Genomic DNA, 26,449 nt, shown 5'->3' with positions numbered 1-26,449 from the left:
GCGGGGCTGGACAGGGCAGAGAGCGGGCACCGAAGCAGGTGGCTGGCAAGCAAGAGTGACCCCCCTGAGGAACCCCGGGGGAAGGGAGGACCCAAATCTTTTGCAGCAGGCTGCACCCCACCCTCGGCCCAGGGGTGATGCCCCATCTGTCTCCTGAGTGGCCCTGCAGAGTGCCCTTGGGAGGGCAGCTAGCCAAGGCAGGTGCCCACTGCAGGACTGCAGAGCATGGGGCTCGTCCCGCAGGAGGTCTGCTGGTGGGAAACAGGTTTCTGCGGATTCCCTTTATTTCTTCCTTTTATGTGCGACACAAAGCCGCAGGCTCTGAGAGGGTGACAAAGAGGAGTTGTGAAATGCCCTTTGGCGAGTCAGAAAGCAGACCCCATAGGAAGTGCTGGGGTTGCCCGGCAGCGTGAGCCCTCTGCAGAGCCGGGCTGCTGGGCTGCTGTGGCCGCAGGTGATCATGGAGACCACCATCCCAGGGCAGAGCATGGCTGTGGGCCCAGGCGTGGAGTAACAGAGGTGCCCAGTTACCCAAGGACAGCCAGGAGTTTGGCCTGTGGGGACATGGGGTGGTGTACATCAGTTAAAATGCTCTTGGCATGGGCCAGCCCGTGGCTCACTCCGGAGAGTGTGGTGTTGAGAACACCAAGGCCCCGGGTTCAGATCCCATATAGGGATGGCCGGTTAGCTCGCTGGCTGAGCGTGGTGCTGACAACACCAAGTCAGGAGTTAAGATCCCCTTACCGGTCATCTTTAAAAAAAAAAAAAAAAAATGCTCTTGGCTACAAGGCACAGAACAGCCTGATGGACACGCATAAAACAGAGCTGCCCAGCCTTTACCTCTTCATGGCGCCCACTGAAAAGGACCCAAGTTCACCAGGAAAAGGAAAGCACCAGGGGATCAGCATCTTGAGTACCCGAAACGTCCCAGCACACAGCGTGGGCAGCACGACAGTGGACACGTGACCAAAAGGTAGGAGTTCAGCAACCACGTGACAAGCCCGAGGCAAACAGGTTAGGCCCCGCCCCTCTGGGACTCTCTCCTTCTGATGCTTCCAACATGGCTGCAGCAGCTCCCAGCATCACACCAGGAGGCAGCGGGCAGGACAGGATGCGTGTGCTGTCCTCATGCTTCCTTGTCCTGTGCTCAGGGAGGGAAACAGTCCCCAGAGGTCCCGGCATCCTGCTTTCCCATCTCACTGGCCGCGTGTGTCACATGGCCTCCCTTCCACCTGTCGCCAGCTGCAGGATCAGGGCCACCTCCTTGAGAGCCTGCAGCCCGGAACTAGACAGCATTGGGGTCTCTTGGCAGGAAAACTGGGGGAGAGCTGTTGTGTGCACCAATGACAGCACCTGTGCGGTGAGGCAGTGAGACGCGGGCCTGAGAGGGCGCAGCTGGCATCACTCAGCCATGCTTTTGCAATATAAGAGTAAGGAAGGGACATCTCAGCACGGCTCTGTGAACTTCTAGTCCCACCTGTGATTTAGTCGAGAGGAAGAGTGAAGCTGCTGGTGCAGTTGGTGGCTTCAGTTGCCCCTAGGCTTCTTTCTGCTGTCCTCTGTCTTGAATTCTGAGCGTTGTGACTGAATTCCCTGTGTGATGTTTGTACTTCGTGCAAGAACGCTTTTTAAAACAGTATTACGAGCTAAGTGACAATGCTGAGGAGGATAATATCTCCAGTCGAGATGTGACCACGTTACCTCGAGCATGCAGCGAGTGTCTAGGATAAAGTGTGTCATGGGAACTGGTCCCCAGACAAGCAGTGTGGAAGTTGCATTCTAGAAACTGAGAAGAAATTTCCTCTGCTTTTTTACATATTCAGTACATTGTGAGCTGTGAACACTACACAGTCATGAACAGAGTTAAAAATAATCATGAAATAATACTGAAGTAGTATAGTTATCAATTTAGTGGCATCTACGTTGACTGACACGAAGAACTATTGTAGGACATGGTGTCTAGTCAAGATGTCACGTGGCTGTGCTGAGCAGACACTCTCTTCTATGTCTTGAGATGGGACCAGAACTGCCCCTTCCTGCCCTTGCTCTGTCCACACCCGGCAGTAAATCCTGTCCCAGTGCAGGTCCCCATACCCACGTCCAGGGCCTGCACAGCTGCCCACACACCCCCAGACACAGGTCCTTGGGAGGCAGGCAAACACCTCAGGGTCACTATGGCCCTCTCTTCCATCCTCCCGGATCCACCTCCAAGAGGGGCCTCCTCTCACCTGCGTTCTTGCCTTGGACAGATCTCCCAATCCCCCAGCACATTTCCAAGGAGGCGTACAGCTTGGCAGGGCCTGTGCCTTCAACCCCATCTCCCTCCCCTTTTCCCCCAGCCACCATGCAGCAGCTCCCACCTGCCCACACCTGCAGACCTCATGCATCTGCCCAAGAACCCACCCTTGTCTCCCCAAGCACCTGCCTGCTCCCCAAAGCCCTCCCTGGGACACCGTCCAAAGGTGCAACCCCACCCGGCTTCCTCCTCCTGCACCAGCCCCCAGCCCACTCACCATCTTCTTTCTTACTTATCTTGATTTGGTTCTGTCTGTTTCAAGAATGTTCCAGAGAGCGAAGGGAGACTCTTCCTTGATCCCTGTCCCCTCTAGCACCGTCACAGGCCGGTACACAATAGGTGCTCAATCAATGTGTGCAGGGAGATAACTGAAGAATGGGAGTCGTGGGAGGCTGAGCCTGGGAGGTCTGGAAAGAGTCTCAGGAAAAGGGTGTGATTGATTAGAGGAACTACCAAACACTGTTTAAAAATGTAAGGCTTGGTACCTGGTTTATTCCTGCCAGAGAAAAAAAGAAAAAAAAGGGTCCAAAATACAGACACTTTCTGGATGGAAGTATTAAATATTACAAAGGCAGCTCATTTCTCCAAATTGAAGTAACCTTCAGTGTAATCTAATCAAAGTACAGAGAGAATTTCTCCTGAAGCTGGGTAAGTGGATTTTCAAGTTCTAGAGCAATAAAATGCATTGGGGATGAGGTAATTAGCAAGATCTAGCCTTCCAGATATCAACACGCATGTTAAAATAATACTGTGACACTAACACAAGAAGGCCAGTTAAAAAGAACAGAACCCACCCCAGCTGCCCCCCAGCAGAGCCTGTCAGGTGAGAATGTGGCTGTTCCCAAGAACCAGGTAAGAAAGATCCATTCAGTAAATGGCAGGGTGGAATCACAGCGCCTTCCAGGCCTGACTTCCTCTAAGACCACAGAAGAAAATGCACCCAAGGCAGAGTTAAATGTTCTAAATCAAATCATAAAGTAAATAGAAGTGGAACTGAGTGTTTACAAATGCCTAGAGGAGGGTTGACTGTAGATGTGAGTGAAAGAATCACAAATTTCTAAGATAATTTCTTTGGTGGGTACAGCTGGCTGGTACGGGGATCCGAACCCTTGACCTTGGTGTTGTAACACTGTGCTCTAACCAGCTGAACTAACTGGCCAGCCCTAAGATATGATTTTTGCCTCAAAAATAATCAGACTGGAAAGGTATTCTTCAGTAGCACAAAAGAGATCAACCACATGTGAGTAACTTATGCACGTTGACAGCCCTCAGCCCAGGCATTTCTAGAAAAACACAAGGACCGATGTTTGACCTCACTGACAAAGAAGGGCCTGCTTACAAGCCCACCCCCCGTGCAGACCTGCCTCCACCTTGCTGGGGTGCAGTTGATTGGTGTGTTTCAAGCGCCCTAAAGATCTGTTCCAAGAGTTATTTTGGTAATCGGCCTTCCAAGAGTCTGGCCCACATGTGTGGGCAGCTCCACACATCAGGGCATGTCGTGGACTGCCTCACTGGGGCAAAGGAGCTCCAACCCTGCCGAGTCATGAGAGATACCCCCTTGTGCTACAAAATAAAGCAGCACATAGGGTTCCAGGTGAAAAGTTAGTCTCCTGCTCCCTTCGCTGTCCTGATCCCCTCGGCCACAGCTAACCAGTTCCCCTGCATCTCCCAGGCTTGCCATGTGCTCTAGCACGCGTACGTCCTCCTCTTTTCAGCTACAGACAGGGGTGGGCCTTTTTATTGATGTCTGCGACGTTTCTGCGTCAGTGCATGCAGTGCTGGCGGGTCTTCTCAGCTGATTCCATGTCTCCATCTCTTACTAGGTTGCGTGTGGTTTTCAGCTCAGAAGACGGTGCTAGAGTGTGTGCCCAGTTTGCGGGAGTCTGTTGGATACATATCTAGAAGGGAGGCCTGGCCAGGTGGCTCTGTTGGTTGGAGCACAGCGTTATAACACCACGGTCATGAGTTCAGATCCCCTTACAGGCCAGCCACCAAAAAACAAAAAAACAACTTCTAAAAGGGCCGGCCGGTTAGCCTAATTGGTTAGAGCGCAGCTAGGCCACAGGTTTGGATCCCCATACCAGCCAGCTGCCCAGCCCCCCCCCAAAAAAAATATATATATATCTAGAACGGAAATCACCGGGTCAAAGGCATGGTAGTCTGAGTTCTGAGAAGTGTTACCAAATTGCCCTCAGAGAGTTGGCTGCCGTAGCAGGGAGCGAGGCACCTTCCTCACCCGGTGCCAGCAGGTCTTATCAAATGTTTCCTTCTTTTCTTTTTTTTTTTGCCAATCTGATAAATGAAAACTCATCTTTCATTACTGAGTTCGATTTGCCAATTTTAATTTATGGAAGAGGCTGGTCGTTTTTCCTCATCGGGTGGCCCTTTTATGTGCAGTTTGTGTGTTGAGGTTTTTGTGCCCGTGTGAGAAAGCTAGTAACATGGCAAATGGGTGTTCTTTGTGATTTCTGGAAATCATCAACACAGAGGGCAAAAAGTGTGCTCTAGAGAGGGACCCCTGCCCATGCCCCAGGGAAAGGGGACAGGGTACTGGAAGACCAGGCGGAGGGGCTGCATGCCTGTTTTTACAAATAAATGCAATCTAAATGCATATCTTAAAAGGAGGAATAAGGACTTGGGAGGTGCTGATAACACCAAGGCCACGGGTTCCGATCTCTATATAGGGATGGCTGGTTAGCTCACTTGGGAGAGCGTGGTGCTGACAACACCAAGTGAAGGGTTAAGACCCCCTTACCCGTCATCTTTTTAAAAAATAAATAAATAAAACAGGGAGTAACATTGAGATCTGGTGCTGACTGAGCGCCAGACGCTGTTCTCAGTGCCTCACCTGTGCTAAGAAGCTTAGGCTAAGGCCATAAAGCTGCCTCGGTCCACTTTCAAATGTGAAAACTGAGGCCCTAGGCCACATAGCCCACAGCCAGGGGTCCCAAGTCCCATCCCTCATTCTACTCCCTGGAGTTCCAAAAGGGACAAGCCTGACCAGAGCAGGGGCAGGAGGGCAAAGGTCATCCTAGGGTCAAAGGAGTTAGTGGGTGGGGAAGCTCCTAAGGAACGCAGCTTGTGGGGCCTGAGGGGCCAGGGCTCCTCCCTGCCCCTCTGGAGAGGCCAAAAGCCACAAGGGATAAGACAAAATTACTTCCTTGTCGTGTGGTCTCAGCACGCAGTCCCACTAGCCCACTGCCACGCAGCCTCACGCCGAGGGCACGGCTGTTCCAGCGTCCCAGGAGGGGAAGGGACTCCTGCTTTCTTGTTTTTCAACACCCGCCACTGTCCTCTTAGCTCTGCCATTCTGCTCTCAGGATGGGCTGCGAGGGGCAGAGCCAGGCCATGCTGGTGACATTTTTATGAGACTGGTGTGCACAACCCCAGAGTTGTGCAGCATCTTTTATCTGCAGCTGAAGGAATCTAAGAGCTGGTGCTCTCATCAGGATAGGGAGCGTCATGGTGTCCTGAGCTGGGTGAGCAGCCCCAGTGTCCTGCTGGCACTGGTACCACAGCCCGAGACTTCTGAAGAAGTGCAGAGTGCCCTCCAGACTTTCTGAGAAACAGATGGCCAAATAGATCTGCTAGCTCTTTTCTTGAAATTGTTATGATGAAATAAATACTGCCACTTAGGAAAATATCTTGTGTTGAAATAACTTTTAAAACAAAGTAAATATATTAAGAAGTAACCAAATCAGCTTACTTTTAAATGGTATTTATTCTAGGGCCACAGAGTGGCAAGCACTCACTCCTGCTTCTGGCCAGGCTGTCGTTACCAGGAGCAGACTTTAGCACCCCTCCATAAACAACTAGAAGACTGGACAAAATAGAAGAAACAACTGTTTTCAGACCCTGAGCAGCAGGCAGCACAGGACTGTGGTCCTCGTGGGAGGAAAACAGACTATAATGGCGCCTGGGCCCCCACTTTCTGTCTGGAGCAGCCTCTGGCTACAGGTGCAGGGAGTGGGAAGGGGCCCAGCAGAGCTCAGCAGCCTTCCTGAATTGGGGAAATTGGAATTGGAGTCTGGGGAGGCAGAAGAGACTGGAAGTTTCAGAGCAGAGTCCAGAGAGGAGGAAACTATGCCAAAAAAGAGCTCCAGGGCCAGAGAGGCCACGGGTTCGGATCCTATATAGGGATGGCCAGTGTGCTCACTGGCTGAGCGTGGTGCAGACAACACTGTGCCGAGGCTTGCGATCCCCTTACCGGTCAGAGAAAAAATAAACAAATAAGAGCTCCAGAAATTGTTACAGGGGTTCTCTTGAGTCTTCACTGAGTACTAGCCCACAGATGTATGGAATAAAACTGCACAAATCCAGGCAAAGGAGAGACAGGCAGCTTGTAAGGGGAGCAGTCTCCCGAGCTCCCACAGGTGGGGAGATGTTCACACTCCAGCCAATCAAAGTAACACATCCCCAGCAATCACCCTGGGCATTTAGTGGAGACCTGGGAGAAGCCCACACCTGAGCAGTAGGGCTGCTTGTCTCTGGTGTGAAGGCTCATCTGGACCTGCCTAGAAAGGCTTAAAAATGGTCTTGGAAAATGACCACACAGGTAGCCCAGCTGCCTCCCAGAACAAAGCCCAACACTTTTTTTTTTTTAAACAGCTGGCCAGTACGGGGATCTGAACCCATGACCTCGGTGTTACAAGGCTGCGCTATAACCCAAAAGCCCAACACTCCTTAAAAGACAACAGCAAAATTTCAACAAAATATTCAAAATGTTTAACATCCAACGAAAAATTGCAGGACACATGAAGAAGCGGAAAACAGGATCCATAACGAAGAGAGAGATCAGTTGGCAGACGGAAGCCCTGGACGGACAGAAGAGAGCCACCTCGTGTGCTCGAAGGCGCCTGCGCGGAGGGAAAAGCAACTGAAAACGTGACAGAACCAAATGAAACTTACAGAGATGAAAAATGCAGTGTTTGATAAGGAGAACGTTGGATGAGATTAGCAGCAAGAGAGAGGATGGAAGAAAGAACGGGAACTTGAAGATGCAACAGCAACAACAGAATCTGTCCAGAAAGGAGCACAGAGGGGCTGGCCGTGAGCTCAGTGGTTAGAGCGCAGTGGTGTAACACCAAGGTCAAGAGTTCGGATCCCTGTCCCGGCCAGCTGCAAAAAAAAAAAAAAAGGAGCACAGAGAGGAAAAAAAGGGAGCAGATGTAGAAAAGAGCATTGGGGACTTGAAGTACAATATCCACCAGTCTACAGAAACAGGACAGAGCAAGAGTTTGAAGAAGTAACGGGAAAACTTTTTCTAAATTTGATGAAAAATCATAACTCACAAATCCCAGAAGCTTAACTGCCCCACGCCCGCACGCAGCAGGATAAACACACACACACACGTGCACACGCATGCAACCCAGGGAACAGCGTAATCAACTTGCTGAAAATCAGTGATAAAGAGAAAATCTTAAAAGCAATCAAAGAAAAAAATAAAAGACATTACACACAGAGGAGTGAAGAAAAATTACGACAGACTTCAGAAATGGTGCAAGCCAGAACAAAGGGTCGTCACCTTTAAAGTACTGACAGGAAAATAGGTTGCAAATAGAGCCTCAGGGCCTGCAGGTAGAGCACGTGCTGACAGCACCAAGGCCCGGGGTTCTGATCCGCCCAGTGGCCAGCCTCTCCCCCCAAAACAGAATTCCGTACCCAGCAAATATATCCCCCAAAGATTAAGGAAAAATAAAATGTGTAACTTAAAACCTTCCCCCAAAGAAAACTCCAGGCCTGATGGCTTTCCCAGTGAAGTCTATAAAACATTTAAGAAAATTCAGATCCCGATACCAGACAGCCACAAAAAATAATAATAATAATAAAATTTAAGAAATAATACAAATCCCACAAAAATTCATTCTCAAAAAATAAAAGATGACACAAGACTTTCCAACTCATTTTATGAGGCCAGCATTACCCTGACACCAAGACCAGACAAAAACATCACAAGAAAACTATAGACCAATATCCCTAATGAATGTGGACAAAAAAATCCTTAAGAAAATGTTAGAATATCAAATCTAATGATATGTAAAAAAAGATATATAAAAACACCTGTGGGTGTGATCTCAGCCATGAGGGGTTGGGATAGCATTAAAAAGCAATACATTTTATGAAAAAGGAAAACCAGAAAAATAAAGAAAAAGAAGAAAAAAAAAGGAAAACCATATATCATTGTCTGAAAATAGATACGGAAACATTACTTAACAAAATTGAACACCGTATGGGGGAAAAGCTCCATTTTTCTCCCCTCTGTTCTGCTCCTACACCACAGCACATAAAGGAGAAAACTAAATTCTGTTTTTTCCCTCCGCTACACTGCCACCAATATTATACTTCTGGTCACCAAAATGTGTGTGGGTTTTTACCACGCCACATAATTCGTCAGTTCTAGTTGGTGTCCTACGATTTACCTCAATTCTGACATTGTGTACCTTGAGACAGTGTCAGGTCCCCCAGGTTGAGGGCTCAGGCCACAAGACCAGCCCCACTTCAGACCCCGATCCCAGATCCAGGCTGTCACCTGTGCTCTGACTGACGGCTAAGAATCTGAGGTTCCCACGACCCCCTCCCCAGGTTTGGTCATTCACTAGAACCGCTCACAGAACTCAGGAAAAGTTTACTTACTCGATTACCAGGTTATCATAAGAGTGTAACTCAGGAACAGCTCGACAGAAGAGAAGCGCAGGGCAGGGTGTGGGGCAGCACCTCCAGCGCTCCCACCCAAACTCCATCCTTCTGGGGCTTTGTAAAAGGTGGCCCCAGTAGGCACGATTGATTAAATCACTGGCCGCAGCGATTAACTCAACCTCTAGCCCCTCTCTTGCCCCAGCAGGTGGGGGTGGAACTGAGACTTCCAGGCCTCTAATCCCCAGGTCCGTGCTCCCGGCCACCAGCCCCCATCCTCAGGGGCTTTCCAAAAGTTACCTCATTAACATAAACTCCGGGGGGTAGAAAGGGGCATGTTGTGAATAACAAAAGACTCCCTGTGGCTTTTACCACTTAGCAAATTACAAGAGCTTTAGAATTGTGGGCCAGGAAATGTGGATGAAGACCAAAATATATACTTTTTTTATAAATCACAGTATCACAAACACCCATTTATAATTTTTTAATTAGTGGCTGGCTAGTATCCATTTATAATTTTTTTTTTTAAAGATGACCGATAAGGGGATCTCAACCCGTAGCCTTGGTGTTGTCAGCACCACGCTCTCCCAAGTGAGCCACGGGCCGACCCACATTTATAATTTTCTTAAAAAAAGAACTCTCAGCAAACTAGGAATTGAAGGGAACTTTCTCTCTTTTTTTCTTTTGGCACCTGGCTGGTACAGGGGTCGAACCCAGGACCTTGGTGTTGCAGGGCTCCTGTGAAAACCTGAAGCTGGTAACTGACTTACTGGCAAATGGCCACCTGCTGTGGCAGTTCTAACCATGTCACAAAGGGAGAAACATGGGGCGAGACATGCAGACTGGAGAAGTGAAACTGTCTTTCTCCCACAGCACCTGATCTAGTTCGTGGGAAATCCCAGGGAATCTACAAACACCGCTGCAGCTGTTACCCAACCCAGGTCTGGCTGCCTGCCGCCGAAATAGAAACACGGGCCTTGAACGGCCACTGTTGGTGCGATAGGAAGTCAGCTTTATTCGGGAACACGGGTGACCTGAGGAAGGGAGATGGCCAGGCTAAAACCGTCACCAAGGCTCGGACTCACGGAGGGGCTTTCGGGAGGAGGTTGAGTGAACCGAACGCAGGCAGCAGATGGGAGCTGCGGGGCTGCACGAGGGGCCAGGTGCAAATGCCGTCTGGTTTCTGTTCTCATCCACCAAGTTTGTTATCTCGGGTCCTGCAGGATTTTGATTTGCTCGGGATGGAATGAGCACAGCTTTACTGATGTCTCTGTTTCTCAGGGTCTGAAAAACAGCTCTACACTTAAGCAAATAATGTCATCCTGCCCTGTAACCAAGGTTTAGAATATCAAATAACCACAGGAAAAGAGGGAACCTAGAGAAATGCATGCCAAAAAAAAAAAAAACTGTGACTTTTAAAATCTTCCTGCAGCCCAGGCAGTTTTAGGTCCCAGCACAGCTTCAGTCCTGCTCACTCCAACGTGAGTAAAAAGTGACTCTAGCAGAGGCCAGGACACAAGCTCAGTTTGCCAATATCAACTCTCTCTCTCTAGATAGCAATGAAAATTGGAAATTGCAATAAAAAGTACCATTTACAATAGCGTCCAGAACCATGAAATACTTAAAGATGTACTAGACAAAATACCTGTGCACTGAAAAAAATCCTTTCCGAGAAAAATTAAAGAAGGCCTACCCAGTGGAGAGGCACACCACGTTCAAGGATTGGATGACAGAATGTTGCGAACAAGTCTGTTCTTCCAGAATTTATCTATAGATTTAACACAATCTCAGCAAGACTTAAAAATTGAATTTTTTTTTTTTAAAGATGACCGGTAAGGGGATCTTAACCCTTGGTTTGGTGTTGTCAGCACCACGCTCAGCCAAGTGAGCTAACCCGCCATCCCTATATAGGATCCAAACCCGTGGCCTTGGTGTTATCAGCACCACACTCCCCCAAGTGAGCCACGGGCCGGCCCCCAAAATTGAAATTTAAAGTTAAAAAGTATGTGGAAATGCAAAGGATTTAGAATATCAAAAGCAATCTTGAAAAAGAACAGAGTTGAGGAACCTAAACTACCTGATCTTAAGACTTACTACAAAGCTTCAGAAATCACAACAGTGTGCTGTTGGCGTAAGGACAGACCTACACAGCAGTGTAACACAGTAGAGGTCAGAAACAGACGTACACACACATCAGAAAGACAAATTACAATGAATTTAGTTAAAGGTTGCAATTGGATTTACTACGATTCTAGAATCTGGCACACATCATCCCCTGAACTAGAATAATTGTTCCAATGAGCAGAGCAGAGGAGGTTGGTTTTACAAACAGAAAAAAAGCCTAAAGAAGCAGAAACAGGAAGAAGCAGATTGGTCATTTCAAAGTTACTTTCCTTGTGAAGCGGGGACGGTAGGAAATAACAGATTAACATCAGTTCACTTCAGGTTACTTCTTTTGTGTGAGGATTAAAGCAGAGGGAACTTGGTTACCATATGTATTGGAGATTTAAACTGGCCCGTTTGGGAGATTGGCTGTTGTCTTTCTCCTGACTTCTCGGAAGGTAAGACCACAGCCTCAGTGACTGGAACTTAGCAGGGGTGACTCCATTTTGACTTAGTCTGGTCTGGTGGGGCTTAGGGCAGGAGATTAGTCCAAAACTGTGGCCTCTGATAATTTTATTTAACATGCATTTATAAGTTAATTGATGATGTTCTAATGTGTAATTTAAGGGGAAAGGATAGTGATGGAGTTTGGATGTGTTGTCCCCTCCAAAACTCATGTGGAAATTTGATCTCCACATGGGGTGGATCCCTCATGAATGGATTAATGCTCTCTCTCTGGGGGAGGATGATTAATGAGTGAGTTTTCGCTCTATTAGTTCCCACAAGAGCTCGTTGCTTAAAAAGACCCTGGCACCTTCTCTCTCTTGCTTCCTCTCGCCATGTGATCTGCTTGTACCTGCCGGCTGCCTGCCACTTTCCGCCATGAGTAGAAGCAGCCTGAGGCCCTTGACAAATGCAGCTGTCCCAGAATCGTAAGCCAAATAAACCTCTTTCTTTTATACATTACCCAGTCTCAGGTATTTCTGTTATAGCAACACAAAACAAATTAAAACAGAAAATTGGTACCGAGAAGTGGGGTGTTGCTATACAGATACCTGAAAATGTGGATGCAGCTTTGGAACTGGGTAATGGGCAAAGGTCATAGGAGTTTGGAGGACTTAGAAGAAGAGAAAAAGACGAGGAAAAGTTTGGAATGTCTTAGAGGCTTATGTGGTGGCGAGCAAAATGCTGATAGCAGTGTGGACAGTAAAGGCCATGTGGATGATGAGGTCTCAGATAGGAATGAGGAACTTATTGGGAACTGGACAAAAGATCACCCTTGGCTACACCATAGCAAGGAACCTGGCTGCATTGTGTCCATGCCCTTGGACTTTGTGGAAGTTGGAACTTAAGAGTTGTGAACCAGAGTATCTGGCGGGAGAAATTTCTAAGCAGCAAAGCATAAAGGATGCTGCATGGTTATTTCTAACAGCCTATGCTGAGTTATGGCAGAAAAGGCATGATGTAAAGCCAGAATTTAAAATGGGAGCAGAGTGTACAGATTTGGAAAATTTGCAGCATGGTCATGTGATAATAAAACAGAGAGCATGCAATGGTGCAGCCCAGCGACCATTAGCTCAGAAGATAAGTACAAAGGAAAGGGATTATCAAGAGAAGGAGGAAAAGGCCCCGAAGGCACTGCAGAAGCCTCTGGGGCCAACCCTTCCATTTCAGGCCCAAAGGCCTAGGGAGACAGAATGGTCTTGGGGGACAGGCCCAAGGCACCCTCCATGGCCTTGCTGCCCAGGGCCACCTGAGAAGCTGCTTCCAGCACCAGCACCCCAGCTGCTTTGGCTGCTCCAGCTGTGGCTAAATTGGCCCCAGGTGTGGCTGGACCCACAGCTTTGGAAAATACAAACCAGAAGCCTTGGCAGCGTCCGCGTGGTGTTAGGTCTGTGGGCTCACGGAATGCCAGAGCTGGGAAGCGTGGTGTTAGGTCTGTGGGCTCACGGAATGCCAGAGCTGGGAAGGCTTGGGAGCCTCCACCCAGATTTCAAAATATGTATGGAAAAGTCTGGGGGCCCAGGAAGAGATCTGTCACAGGGGTGGAGTCACCGCAGACAGCCTTCACTAGAGCAATGCCGAGCAGAAATGTGGGGTCAGAGTTGCAGCAGAGAAACCCCAACAGTGCCATGCCTAGTGGAGCCATGACAGTGGGACCACCATGGAGACCCCAGACCTGTGGAGCTACCAGAGTGGAACACCAGCCTGGGAGAGGTGAACTGTGGCCTGGGACCAGGAAAGCCATAGGAGTGGAGCTGCCCAAGGACTTAGGGACCCAACCCCCACACCAATGTGCAGAGGCAGTTGAACATGGAATCAAGGTTCACAGCTGGAAGGACTTCTGCTTTTGGTCTCAGATGAGACTTTGGACTTTGGACTTTTAAGTTGGTGCTGGAGCAAGCTAAGACTTTGGAGACTGTTGAGATAGAATGATTGTATTTTGTATGTGAGAGTGACATGAGTTTTGGGGGGCCAGAGGTGGAATGATGGAGATGTGTTGTCCCCTCCAAAACTCATGTGGACATATGATCCCCAATGTGGCAGTGTTGGAAACTGATTGAGTCATGGGGGCGGATCCCTCATGAATGGATTAATGCTCTCCCTGGGGGAGGGGGCATTAATGAGTTCTCGCTCTATTAGTTCCCGCGAGAGCTCGTTGCTTAAACCCTGGCACCTCCCCTATCTCTCTCTCTTGCTTCCTCTCGCCATGTGATCTGCTTGCACCCGCCGGCTGCCTGCCACTTTCCACCATGAGTAGAAGCAGCCTGTGGCCCGTGCCAGATGCAGCTGTCCCAGAATCGTAAGCCAAATAAACCTCTTTTCCTTATAAATTACCCAGTCTCAGGTATTTCTGTTATAGCAACACAAAACGGACTAAAACAGATAGTTTATCTTTTTTTGTGGTTTTGGCAGCTGGTCTGTATGAGGATCCAAACCCTTGACCTTGTTATCAGTATTGCTATTCAATAAATTGTTCTGGAACAACTAGATAGCCATATGGGGAAAAAATGAACCTCAACCCTTATACCAAATACAAAAGTGAATTCAAAATCTTTCAGAAGCCTAAACATAAAAGCTAAAACTATGAAACTTATAGGAAAAAATCTTTGTGACCTAGGGCTAGGCAAAGACTTCTTAGATAGGATACCAAAAGTCTGAACCATAAAAAGAAAAAAAAATTAATAGATTAGGCTTCATTAAAAGGGACAAGTTCTGCTTTTTATTAGTTTTTTTTTTTTGGCTGCTGGCCAGTGCAGCGATCTGAACCCTTGACCTTGGTGTTACAAGGTGGTGCTCTAACCAACTGAGCTGAGTGCCAGCCTGAGTTCTGTTTTTCAAATGACACTGTTAAGCAGATGAAAAATGAAGCTACAGGCTGGGAGAAATTATTTGAATACACATTAAGGACTTACGTCCAAAATATATAACGAATTTTACAACTCAAGAAACAAAACCAGTAAAAAATAGCCAAAATATTTGAGTAGACACTCTACACAAAAAGGCACACAAATGACCGATAAACCCATGCAAAGATGCTAAACATTAATAGGCATTAAGGAAATGCAAATTTAAAGCATAATGAAATGCCACTAGATGCTCACACAAATAACTGGATTTTTTTGTTTATTTTTTTGCAGCTGGCTGGTACGGGGATCTGAACCCTTGATGTTGGTGTTATAACTCCACACTCTAACCAACTGAGCTCATGGAATTTTCTGGAACATGATAATATGAAGTGTTGGCAAGGATGGGGGAGCAGCTGGGATTTACATGCTGCTCATGGGAGTGCAAAACGGGTTCTTAAACAGGGCCGGCTGGTTCGCTTAGCTGGCTAGATTGTGGTGCTGATAACACCAACGTCAAGGGTTCTGATCCCTGTGCTGGCAAGCTGCCAAAAAGAAAAAGTTAAACATACAGTAACTACACAAGCCAGTCGTTCAACCCACACTGGGAACAACACCAGTGTCAATCAGCAGGTAACTGGGCCAGCAAACTATGGGGCACCCATACCGCAGGGAGCGCTCAGCGCACAGGAGCTACCGAGGCCTGCAGCAGCAGCAGGAACGCGCCTCAGAGACACCCCTCTGGAATCGGGAAGTAGCCGGCTCTTGAAGAGTACCTGGTGTGTTTTTTCTAGAGAAGACAAAAAGTGACCCATCGGAATCAACAGTGACAGTAAACAGATTAGCAGTTGCTTGGGGTGGGGGCGGGGAGTGTGATGGAAATGTTTCCTGTTACACGGTGTAGACATGTTCTAAAACCCACATAAATGAACACTTAAAGTGTGTGCATTTTATTGTATGCTAATTATACCTCATTAAAAAAGATTTTTTAAGAAAAAGGAGCACCCGTGGCTAGCACCAGCAGAGCATCTGCTGGGAGCAGCCAACATTGTGCCCCAGGTGATGCTCCCAAGGTGTTTCGGCCTCTCTCCTGTCCCACGTCACTCTTCTCTCCTCCCTTCTGGTGCAGGAGATCCGGGTCTATCACAGACAAAGTCAAAAGGACGCAAAAGAAGACACCAGCTTTAACCTGCCTGTAGAGTTCACAGATGCCGCAGGTCCCTGCAGCACACTCGTGATTCTTATCAACTCACTGGAGGCCTCTTAATTGTCCTCCGCAGTGGCACTCAGGAACTCCTGAGGGAGTCATTATGGTCGACGGAGTGTCCTTCCTGGAAGTGCGCACGGAGTCCTGGGGGAGGGGCACACCGGGCCTCGGTCTCCAGGCTGGGCCCGGCTGGGGCTGCCCAGACTGCTGTCCATGTCAGGCTGCTCGCAGGTTTACTCTGGAGAAATAGTGCCTCTCTTCAGAAACCAGCGTATAGGACACTCCCACTTCCATTTTCTTGATGTGTAAGGAGTTATTTAGTCTCTGGAGAACTGCCACAAACTTCACACTCATTTTGGAGGAAACGGTGGCCTCTGTCCTCTGCTGAGGGGAGGCCATTGGGTGGCTGGCGGCAGAAGTAGGCGGGGAAACTAGTGGACGACCCAGCCAGGGAGGGTGTGACGAAGAGGAATGGCTTTGTTCCAATAGCACTTTATTTACAAAACAGGCAGCGGGCTGGTTTAGAGTCTTCTTGCTGTCCCCAGTGTCTTTGTGACACTCACTAGATGGTTACAGCTTCGGTAGAGAAATGCTCTGGAGTTTGTAGATTGATCTGCTCACTTGCTTAGCTCCTGTACTAGCGCTAGTAGTCGGTCTTGGCCTCCTCCTCACACAACCTATGATAAGAAGCAAGCATCTTTTCTGTGCCTTGTCTAATGGTCCATCAAACTCCTTTCTCAGTTTGGATCTGCTTCCAAAATGTTATCTTCTGCACTTTCAGTGTCATGAAATGTCTCTGGGAGTTCCTTTGAGGTGAAGCTTTTTGCTGGAGTCACTTCCTCCGACTCATACTCGTCCTTTATGTCACAACCGCCTGCCTCACTTACACACAGAGGCTCACCTCTGCTGAGATCCTCTGGAACTGCAGCACCATCAGCTCTGTCTTCCATAACGTTCCATCTGCATCCCGCAAAGTTTCTGCACAGTCATCTTGCACTACTATGCAAAGCAAGGACTGCCTTTAATTTTTGGAATCTGGATGCAAATTTGGCAGTGGTGGTTTCCTTATATGAGTTTGCAGCTTTGCCAGACACTGTAGCGTTAATCAATTCATGCCAGCTCCTGAAGTGATGCAGCCAACCTTCCCTGATTCTTCTCAGTCCCCTTGAAATTACCATTTTTGTTCGAGGCAGCAGCTAAACATCAATGTTTTGGCTTGAATGCTAGCCAAACTGATTGGGATTTGTTTTTGATTAGTCTTGAATTGAAAATAGAAGTAAATGCTCCATCTGTATCACAAGCGGCTTTCTGTTCCTAGTGCTGTTTAAACTGAAAGGGATTGAAGCGACTTCCCCCTGTTTTTATATCCATCAGCGTCTTCCAATACGGTTCCTACTGTGGCTCTGCGCCAGCCCGGGGCCCCGCTGGCCTGGCTCTGCCCCACATCTTCACGTCTGTTAATCACGTCCAGCATTGCCACTTTGCATCTCTCTGCTGCCCTGTCCTCTTTGCTGACCAGTTCTGCTGATCTGTTTTTGTACACACTGTCGTGATCACGAGTTTCATCTCTGGGAGACCCTCGCTTGCTGAGCTGAAGGACAGATGCACAGTGACCTGCCACCAGCAGAGCTGAGAGAGCGATGCGAGTGGCGGCGGTCGTGACACACACCGTTAACTTGCACAGTGACCTGTGGACTGAAGAGCCAGCAGCAAGCGATGCAGCTGCTATCAGTCAGCGCCACGGTAGCTAAGTTCTAACCATGTCGTTGGGGCTGGTGTTATCGGACTCAACTGTGGAAACCGGTATCCAAGTGTGTCGGATCCGTGCACAGCAAGGACTGCCTGTATCTTATTATGTAAATCTTCAAAGTATTGATCCAACAGATCTGACAAATGATGTTCTCTTAGAAAAACATCCTTCAACTTTATTCCTTCCATATATATTTTGAGTAATTATCATCCAACACCCATGTCTCTTTTTCTGACATCTCGGAGAGTATAATTCTTTATTTCCTCAATTCCCCCACTATGGCAAAGCATCTTTCGGAAAAGGTTTCCTGATTTAAAAGTCAGCATATCCTCATTTTAGACACACATCCGCGATCCTCTGGAATCACACTCCTATGGCCCCCCCGTGCCGGGAGCTCCCACGCTGTCCCCTGCAGGAGGGCAGGAGTCCCGACGGTGGCAGCGGACTGTCCCCAGTTCTGGCCCTGCCTCTCTGCTTCCCGTGCTCGGCCTCACAAGAAGCGCGAGGGCACAGGTGGAGGTGGAGCTGGAGCCGGTGAAAGCAGGAGGGAAACGACGATGACAGGCTCTCCGAGGTGGAACCAGCCTTGCGTGACCGGAATAAACGTTACCCGATAAGGACGTGCTTTCCAGTCCTTGTGTGATTTGATTTGCTAGCGTCTTATGTGCAGCTTTTGCAGCTGCCAGTCGAGTAGGCCGGTAGTTTTCTGGCAGTGTTCTTATCCGATTTGGGAATCAAGATTACTTCCCCTTGCTCTTTTTCTACTTTTCTGAATAATTTGAATAAGATAGGAATGACTGGGGTTTTTTAAAATTTGTTTTCCTTGAAAATTCAGTAGAACCTCCTACAAAACCATTGGTCCAGGGGTCTCTTGGGAAGGGAAGTGTTTGATTACATTCCAATTTCCTTCATAGTTATTGACAAGTTCACACGCTTCTTTTTTTCTCTCGGTGCTGATTTTGGAATTTCCCCTTTCACCCGGGGCTGTCACATGCCCGTGGGCGCAGGTCGCTATGACTCCCGTTTTAACTGCCTTTCACGCAGCCGTGGTTCTCTCTGCTGCTGTGTTCACGGCTCTCTCTTCTCCTTGATCGTCTGGACAGAAGTTCGCCCTCATTTCTTCAGACAGCAGTTCGGGTCGTGTGTATCTTGTATGCTGTTTTCTTGGGGTTTCACTGAAGTGTGCTGTTAAAGTTATGATTTCCGTCTTTCCTCGAGCTTGTCTCAGTGCTCTCTTCCCAACTTCTGCTGGAGGTTCATTCCATCTAAACCTTTCTCACTGTTAGTGTTTCCCGGTAAGTGTTTAAATCTGTGTTTGAGCTGTGTCCTACAAATCCGAAGTTAGGGATTCAGCTCTAAGTATTTCCCGATTCCTGTTATGATTTCCTTTGTAGTGAAGCATTATTCAGTAATACATTACACAGTTTCAAAGCATAAGGGGTTTGAGGGGTTTGATGTTGGTTTCTAATTCATATTTGGATGAATTAAGCCTTGCTCTGCGTCCTGACACAGCTCAGGCAGACTAATTCAGTGACTCCATTTTGCCATCTGATATGGATTGAATTGTTTCCCCCAAATTTTATGTATTAGAAGCTTGACCCCCCACTGTGACTGTTGAGGGTGGGAAATCCTATTACAGTAACTGAAAGGTGGGGCCTTGAAGAGGTGATTCGATTCTGAGGACGTGCCGAAGTGAATGGATTAATAATGGTGGTCCGGAGTGTGGTTCTGAGGGCTTTAAAAGGAGAGCACGTGAGAGTCTCTCTCCCTCTCTCTCCTTCTGCCATCTCACAATGTGATATCCTGTGGCACCACCAAAGAAGACCTTCGCCAGATGTCCTGGACTTTGGACTTCCCAGCCTCTGAAACTGTAACCAACAAATATCATTTTCTTATAAATCATCCAGTTTCAGGTATTTCTGTTACAAGCCACGGAAACGGACAAACACACTGGGCATTGCAAGCTGAGCTCCTGTGGCCAGAATACCATGAATCAAAGGCTCTGCCGCGTACACTGTTGGCAGCACCCCATGCACTACTCTATTTTAGTTTAAAACGAGTAACCAGTGACAATCTGATGCTATACCTTTCACACCCAACCAGGAGATGTTGTACCTGGAATGCACATTGCTGTTTTGGGCATTCTATGGACAGCCTGTTACCAGGGCTGCACTGCCCCACCAAGGACTGGGGACCCTTCAGATGAGCCAGATCAGCCCAGCGTCCACAGGAGGGGAGCCATTCCCATGAGGCCCGATATTTAGAAGCCAGCAGGTGCCCCTCCCAGCAGTGCCCCAGGCACTGACCAAGAAAAGGTTGTTACCACCAGCCACAGAGGCTGCAGGTTGATAACCTTTGCCACTTGCTCTCTGAACTCTTCAATCAAGGAATCTAACCTGGCAAAGATAATAGTGGCCTCCAGCCTCAGCCTCTGACTCAGGACATGGATGCCATCTGCCCCCAAACTAGTGTGGACAGACGCCAGCGAGGTGTGTGGGACCAGGGGTTACGACACAGAGACCGGGCCTCTGTAAGGGCAGCCAGGTTCCCTGAGGAACACTGATATGGTTTCATTCATGAGATACATCCAGAAGCCCCCACACACACCCAGCGGCTCCGAGCCCTTTCTGTAGAAGAGCCTGTTCTGGAAGCATCTGTCCTGAAAGCACAGTGGCAAGCTGAGAGCAACTGAGACAGGAGGTACGACAAAGCCAGCTCGGGGCTGCCTGCCAGCACCTCCCATGTGGGCCCATCTCTGGGCAGACACCGGCCATGACTTACAGTCCAGGACCAATCCACGTGTCTTCTCCAAACTTTTCCTGGGGTTGCTGCAGAGCCTGAGACAGTCACGTCAGTCCAGACCTGGGGGCCCCATGCCGTGCTGAGCCTCTCCGTGCTGTGTCCACGCCTCTCTCTTCCTGGGGGCTCTTTCTTACCCTCAGGTCCGTGGGGATCTCATGCCCCGTGTGGCTCTGTGCACAGACCTGAGCCTTGCAGCAGGGTCTGAAGGGACTCAGGGCGGCATGGTGTCGCTGGCCCAGCCCGGGGTGCTGGCGGCGCGGACCTAACCACGGTCCGGGGCCACTTGCTCCCTCGCTGCATGTGCTGCAGGACCGTCATCCCTTTGCCTCCATCTGGGGGAACCAAACGAAGCCCATAGGGTCTAAGAGCCGCTGGCCAGACTTCCAGAGAGCTATTTCAGGGGCTGCTTCTCCAGGGAAAAGAAGGGCTGGGGGAGGCCTGTGGCCAGGTGCGCGGCCCTCAGCACCTTGAGCAAGACGGGCAGCTTATGTGAGCATGGCCGGGCCGCCATGGAAAAGGAGAGCCTCGCCTCACTACTAGCTGTCCCTGGCCAAGACAGCAGTGAGCAGCGCAGGCCAGTGGTGGCGGTGGCAGGCGCAGGCACTCCCTCCCTGGCGCTGCTCCCAGTGACGGCCCCTGACGGCCCAGCCTGCTGCTCTGCAGCCCACTGGAGCTGGGGGCAGCCTGGCAGAATCCCCCTCCTCTGCTCCCAGGGCCATTTTCTCCTGTCCCCAGAGTGTGTCTGACAGAGGCCATGAGCTGTCCAAACACAGCCCCTGCCGGGAGGGGGCGTGAGGCCAGCGCTGCTCTGTCTGGGATCATGAGAGAGCTGCCCCTTCCCATGACCCCCAGCCCCGGCCTCTGCACCTCGTTTCCCTTCCAGAGCCCCAGGGCCCCCTTTGCCCTCCAAAGGGGAAGGCGGGATGTCCAGAGGCTACGCAGCTCTCAGGCCATCGCTCTGACGACATCCCTGTCCCACAGCTCTGCTGCCCTAGCTCCCACTCGTCCCAGGCACCCATGTGCCCACAGCCTGCCCCTGTCCTCTGGCCTCGCCCAGCACCTCTCTTTCCTGTGGGGCTGAGCTCAGGTCCAGGAGGGCAGCAGGCCTCTGGGTCCCTTCCTGCCCTGTGGAGCCCTGCGTGCTGGCCTTCCACTATGCAGCCCCCAGCAAGGACAGGGCCCACCCCTCTTCAAGGCCTCACACCCACAGAGCATTTCTCCTGAATCCCCTCTCACGGGCCACACTGAGCAGCACAGCAGACAGGCCGCCTTCAGCAGTGATGTGAGAACTAATGAGGGGTCAGTCTTTGCTCAGCATCTGGAGCCAGTGCCCCCCAGGCTACACCCCTGCCTGCTCCAAAGGTCCAGTGAGTGGAGTCCTGAAAGATCTGGGGTTTCCCACTGCCTCTGCTTCCACTGGGCAAGCAGGCAGGACCGCCCAGAGCCCCCACACCAAGGGCAGGGCCGTCCCCCTCCCAGAGTGGTGCAGCACAGGCTGAGGAGGGCACCTGATGCCCTCCACGTGGGCTCTCCTGTGGCCAGCTTGGGGGAGGGGTGGGGAGAGGTGGGCAGGGCAGCTGGACAGAGAGCAGGACCCATGCTCACGCCTGCCAGAGCGTCCCCTCTGGAGGGGCAGTGGGCACCAGATCATCAGGGCTTTCCTCCCCTGGAGCCCCATTCCTGAACAGGCACCCACCAAGCTCCTTGTCCTCCTGTGGTGTGACAGTGCAGAGTAGTAGTCCCCACAGTTCCAGGAGGGCAGCCCAGGGTCACTGCGGGCCACTGTGCTGCAGGGGGGTGAGGAGTGGCCGCTTGAGGGGTCTACCCAGTGCTGAGCTCCACGAGATGGGGGCTCCTTTAGGAAGAGACATTGGGCAAGTGAGGGTTGATGCAGGAGTGGGAGAGGCCAGGCCAGGGTGCTGCATGTGAACGCCATGGCATGGGGGGGTCCTGGGAAGGAGCTCGCAGCTACTGGAGACCCGGGACTGGGCTGTGGGAGCAAGGCCACCTCCACCATCCACATCCACTTTTGGCTCACGGGGAAGGGCTGGTTGTGTCCCAGCCATTGTGGGACCTTGGAAGGTTTTGGTGGGCAGAAGAATGTAGTATAATCCCATTTATAACCACGAACAGAAAAGTGGGTTCAGGATGCGCAACCAGGAGACCTGGGGTGTAATTAGTCCCACTTGAGAAGTGTTGAACTCAGTGTGTGAGGCCCCTGTAGAAGCAGGAAAGTGAGGCCATCAGCGTGGAGGGAGCAGAGACTGGTCTGGATGGACCAGCTAAGGCCACCGAGAGCCAGGATAGGCCTTTGTTCCCTGTGCCCAAGGCCACAGCTTGGACCTGAGTCCTGAGCTGCCATCAGGGGAAGGCCGTCCTCAGCCCCAAGGCAGGCTCTGGAGAGTGAGGGCATGACCCAGCCCTCCTCAAATCCCTCAGAAGCCCAGGCAGCACTGGCTCAGGGTCACCCAGGTCACCAGGGGCAGCCACTGTTCTTGGGGCTCCCGACTCCACTCCCCGGAGGCCAGGCAGCTTGGGAAACTGGCCCCTAGAGGCCGGCTCAGGTGCAGAAGGAGAGACCCACTGAGCAGCCAGAAAGCTGGGGACCAGCACTGCCCCGTGTGCTCAGGGAGCCCTTGGCACCCCCATCTGAGGCAGAGACTGGGCCCCACCTCCACCTCAGATGCGACCAGCTCTCCTCGAGACTCTTCTAGGTTCAAACATCAAAAGTACAGCCACCACAGAGACAGAGAGTGTCTTGCTACAGCTGCAGTGTCCCCGCCCACCCTCCAGCCCAGCCCAGGTGCACCTCAGACCCCTGGAGGAGGTAAACCTGGGAGGGGCTGGGAGGCTTCAATCCCACTCCCTCGGTTAATAGCCACAAGGCTTTAGAGGTCTCACGGAACTATCCAGAAGCTGTGTGTTGAGCCAGAGCCAGAGCAGGCCGAGCAGCGTGCAGGAAGCGGGTGTGCAGGGCCCCAGGAGGCAACGTCCCACGCACTGTGCTCGGCAACTTGTGTGTCCAAATGATTTTCCTAAGGCCTAATCAGAGCTCAGCACAGAAGTCCCGGGCTGGGCTCAGCAGAACAGGCCAGGCGAGAAGAAAGGGTGGCAAGCGGTGAGGGACACCAGATCTGGGGTCACAGCAAGCTAAGCCTGAGCACCGAGCTTCATGCCTCCAGCTGGGACCAGCCAGGCTGGGGCTGCCCTCCTGTCCTGGAGTCCTGGGATTGGCCAGATGCCTGCCACCATCCCTCAGGGACAGAAACTGGAGGCCACCACGCAGGATATTCTGTCCTTCCTGGTCTTGTCTTTCCCTCCAGTGCTAGGCAGCCAGAAGGGCTTGGAGGCCCTGCCCCAGGCTGGACAAGGTGGGCCTGCTCTGGGGGAGGTGCAGGCCAGCCCTGCTTCCCCCAGGGCCTGTCACAGCTCCACTCTGAGTCAGGACCCACCCCACCCGGGGGCTGGCAGGACTGGTGGCCTGCTTACTCTGCAGCCACCAGCTGTCCTCAGCCTGTCACCTCCCTGGTTCTCCCAAGCGGGCAGCGAGAGGGTCCTCCATCTCCCACCCTGCAGCACCAGCGCGGGCCTCCCACCCAGAGTCTTGGGGCTGGGCTGGCCCTTCTCTCTAGAGCTCACTTTCTCCAGAAATCCCCCAGGCGTCTTCTCATGAGGAGTATCCTGGGAGGGAGGACCAGTCCCTTGTCAGGGAGAGGGGCACGAAGGCACCTGAGTTTGGGGATGCCCTCTAGGGTCATGGTAGTGACATCAGGACCTGGTCAGAGATGACCCCACTTTCCACCCTGCCCCTCCCCACTGGCTGCTGCCTGCCAGAGGAAACTACGTGAGGAGAGGACGGGACAGCGCCGGGCAGGACGAGCTCAGTGGAGGAATTCCTCAGGGCGCTGCAGAGCCAGAGGTGGCGGCCAGGGCAGCGGGAAGCAGGGAGAAGCCCAGCAGGCTCCTGGGAGGAAGGGAGCAGGGGGCCAGAGTCTGTGCAACCCCAACAAGGCTGTGGGGAAAGGAGAGTGGGTTCCAGTGCCTCAAGAGGCCCCCATGAGATGAGCAAGGCCAAGTAAGCCCAAGATGGAGAGAGGGGCCCCCGGCGCCATCCCACCCGGTCCCTCAGCTCCATGCCAGCCTGCACAGGCCCAGGACCCAGCACCCAGCAGGAGGCCCCCCGCCCAGGCACCCACCCATGCCTGCCTCATGCTGGGCCCTTCAAGCCTTGCCAGCCATGTCTGCAGCAGGCCGTGGAGTGGAGGGCTTGGTGGACACCGGACAGACAGTGCGTGTCTCACACGTGTGAGAGGACCAAGCAGAGGCTGGCGGTGCTCGTCAGGACGCCCCAAGCCATGCCCGTTCTGCTCTAGAGTCTAAAGGCCCCGCCGCAGGCCAGGAGCCCCCACCTGCTGGGCCACCTTCCAGGGAGGGAGAGCGGGTCCATAGGTTTTTAATAACGTTTTTGTTTTACAAAAGAAATCCATTCTTAATGCAGAAAACTTGGAAAATAGAGAAACGCTGGGAGGATGGAGATCCCCCAGAAAGCCCTGGTAAAAGACGTTCATGGCTGACGCTTCAGGAAGGCTGCCCTGGCATCGCGGCCCAGGCCTGTGAATGCTGTGGCTCCTGGGTCCTTGGCCTGTGCCCGGCCACGTGTGCTGGGGCTGCTGGGTGGCCAGATGTGCCCGGCGAGCACAGCCTCTCCTCAGGCCCTCACCAGCCGCTGCTGCAGCAGGCAGGGCATGCGCTTGGAGGGTGCTGACAGCTGGGGACCTGCCTGGGAGGTGGGGCTGTGAGTCAACCATTAACCCCAGTGCCCCCATCCCCTCGTGGGACCCATTACGAAATGGTCACCACAGGACCATTTTCAGAGCCAGATGTCCCAGTGCCTGGTGGAGGGGCAGGCCCTGGCCCTGCAGAGCATCCAGCCAGCTCGTGTCCAAACAGACCTCCTGTGCCCCCACCCCAGTCCGAGAGCCTGAGGCACAGCTGCTGCCACTCGCCAGTCTCTCAGGAGGACCCTCTGGCCTGCACAGGCTCCCACTAAGAGAAGAGGGGGAGGGCCCCTGGTCCTGCTGGCAAGAGAAGCAAACCAGTGCTCCTAGAGAACGCGGCACCCTGAGCCGCAGCCCCCCGCCCCTCCCACATCCTAACCTATGTCCCTTCCTTCCTCCTCTTCACCCGTCAGAGCTCCCAGCACCGGCAGCCGACAGGAGCGCCCCCGCCAAGACACAGGCAGCCTTTGCTGTCGAAGGGATGAAGATGCCATCCCAGTCAAAGGCCAAACCTGCCACACCCTCCAGGTCTCATCTTGCAAGATCTAAAAGCTGCCCGCAGCCCCCGAAGATCCGTAACTACAACCTAAAGGACTGATTTCCTTGGCCACCTCCTACACGGCAGACCCCACACAGGCTCCCCACGGGTGCTCGGGCCTGTGCCTAGCGACGCCAGGCGTGTGTGCGTGCCCACCGCCACAGGGTGGGGCCGTGAACTGTAGAGCAGGCTCCCCCGCTGCCCAGATGGCCTCGCGACTGAAGGCCTCATGACCAAAGGCCTCGCTGACCAACCGCAGAGCCTATTAAAACCCAGGTGCTTGGCCAGCAGAGTTGTTTATCTGTCCTACTTGGGAAATGTGGTATCAGTGCCTGTGCCAGAGCCTGGCCCTGCCTCTGCCTCTTGCCAGTGACACCATCTACAGCCACCTGCAGGTTGTCATTGTCATGAGAAGTGTGGCCTCTCCCGGAACCAGGGGTGGATGGGTGGAGAACAGGATGCCATTTGTGGGGTCCTCCCAGGAGTCAGAACCATGGATCTAAATGAGCCTGGCCAAGGTGACCCCGAAGGCCAGGCCCTTGTGGCCATATTGGGCCTTCTCTTCCCACACGTTGGGTTTTTCATGTCAAGGTGCTGCCAGGGCAGAGGAGGCCAACCCAGGACAGGGGGCACCTTCCACATCTGTCCCAAGGTCGGGCACCACAAGGGTGGAAAGCACGTGGGTAAACCAACACCTGCCCACTCCCACTGCCACAGGAGCACGCCATGTTCCGCCACCAGAAGGCCCTTCACCAGAATTGTCCCTGCCAGTGCAGATGTACTCCACAGCTCACATGACGGTCACAACTACATCATGTCTTAGGGGACCATGTCCCACTCCTTCTCCAGGGCCCTCGGCCTTTTCTTCCCTGGCCTCTGTGCCTGGTCATGCTCTGCCCACAGCAGAGCCCAGGAGTAGAGGTGGCCGGTGGCGCGCCTGCCCTTAGGCAGCCTTTCCCCCTCTGAACCAGGCAGACAGCTTCTCTGAGAGGATG

The 26,449-nt window shown here is 51.8% G+C and overlaps 1 protein-coding gene across 3 annotated transcripts in view; it reads left to right on the top strand.

Annotated features, from left to right (window-relative positions):
- The window catches only part of CCDC57 (coiled-coil domain containing 57), a 102,447-nt gene extending 76,738 nt beyond the window's left edge, over positions 1-25,709 (top strand). For all 3 annotated transcript variants that reach the window (XM_063081081.1, XM_063081079.1, XM_063081080.1), the window contains one exon: positions 25,330-25,709. In XM_063081081.1, coding sequence (XP_062937151.1) covers positions 25,330-25,514 — 185 coding nt within the window. In that variant the 3' untranslated portion in view covers positions 25,515-25,709. The remainder of the gene's footprint in view (positions 1-25,329) is intronic.
- Positions 25,710-26,449: the final 740 nt, after the last annotated feature.

Source organism: Cynocephalus volans, chromosome 16 (assembly GCF_027409185.1).
Source record: "Cynocephalus volans isolate mCynVol1 chromosome 16, mCynVol1.pri, whole genome shotgun sequence".
Lineage (NCBI taxonomy): Eukaryota > Metazoa > Chordata > Mammalia > Dermoptera > Cynocephalidae > Cynocephalus > Cynocephalus volans.
The sequence above is the reverse complement of the archived record's forward strand: the minus strand, read 5'-3'. Positions and strand labels throughout refer to the sequence as shown.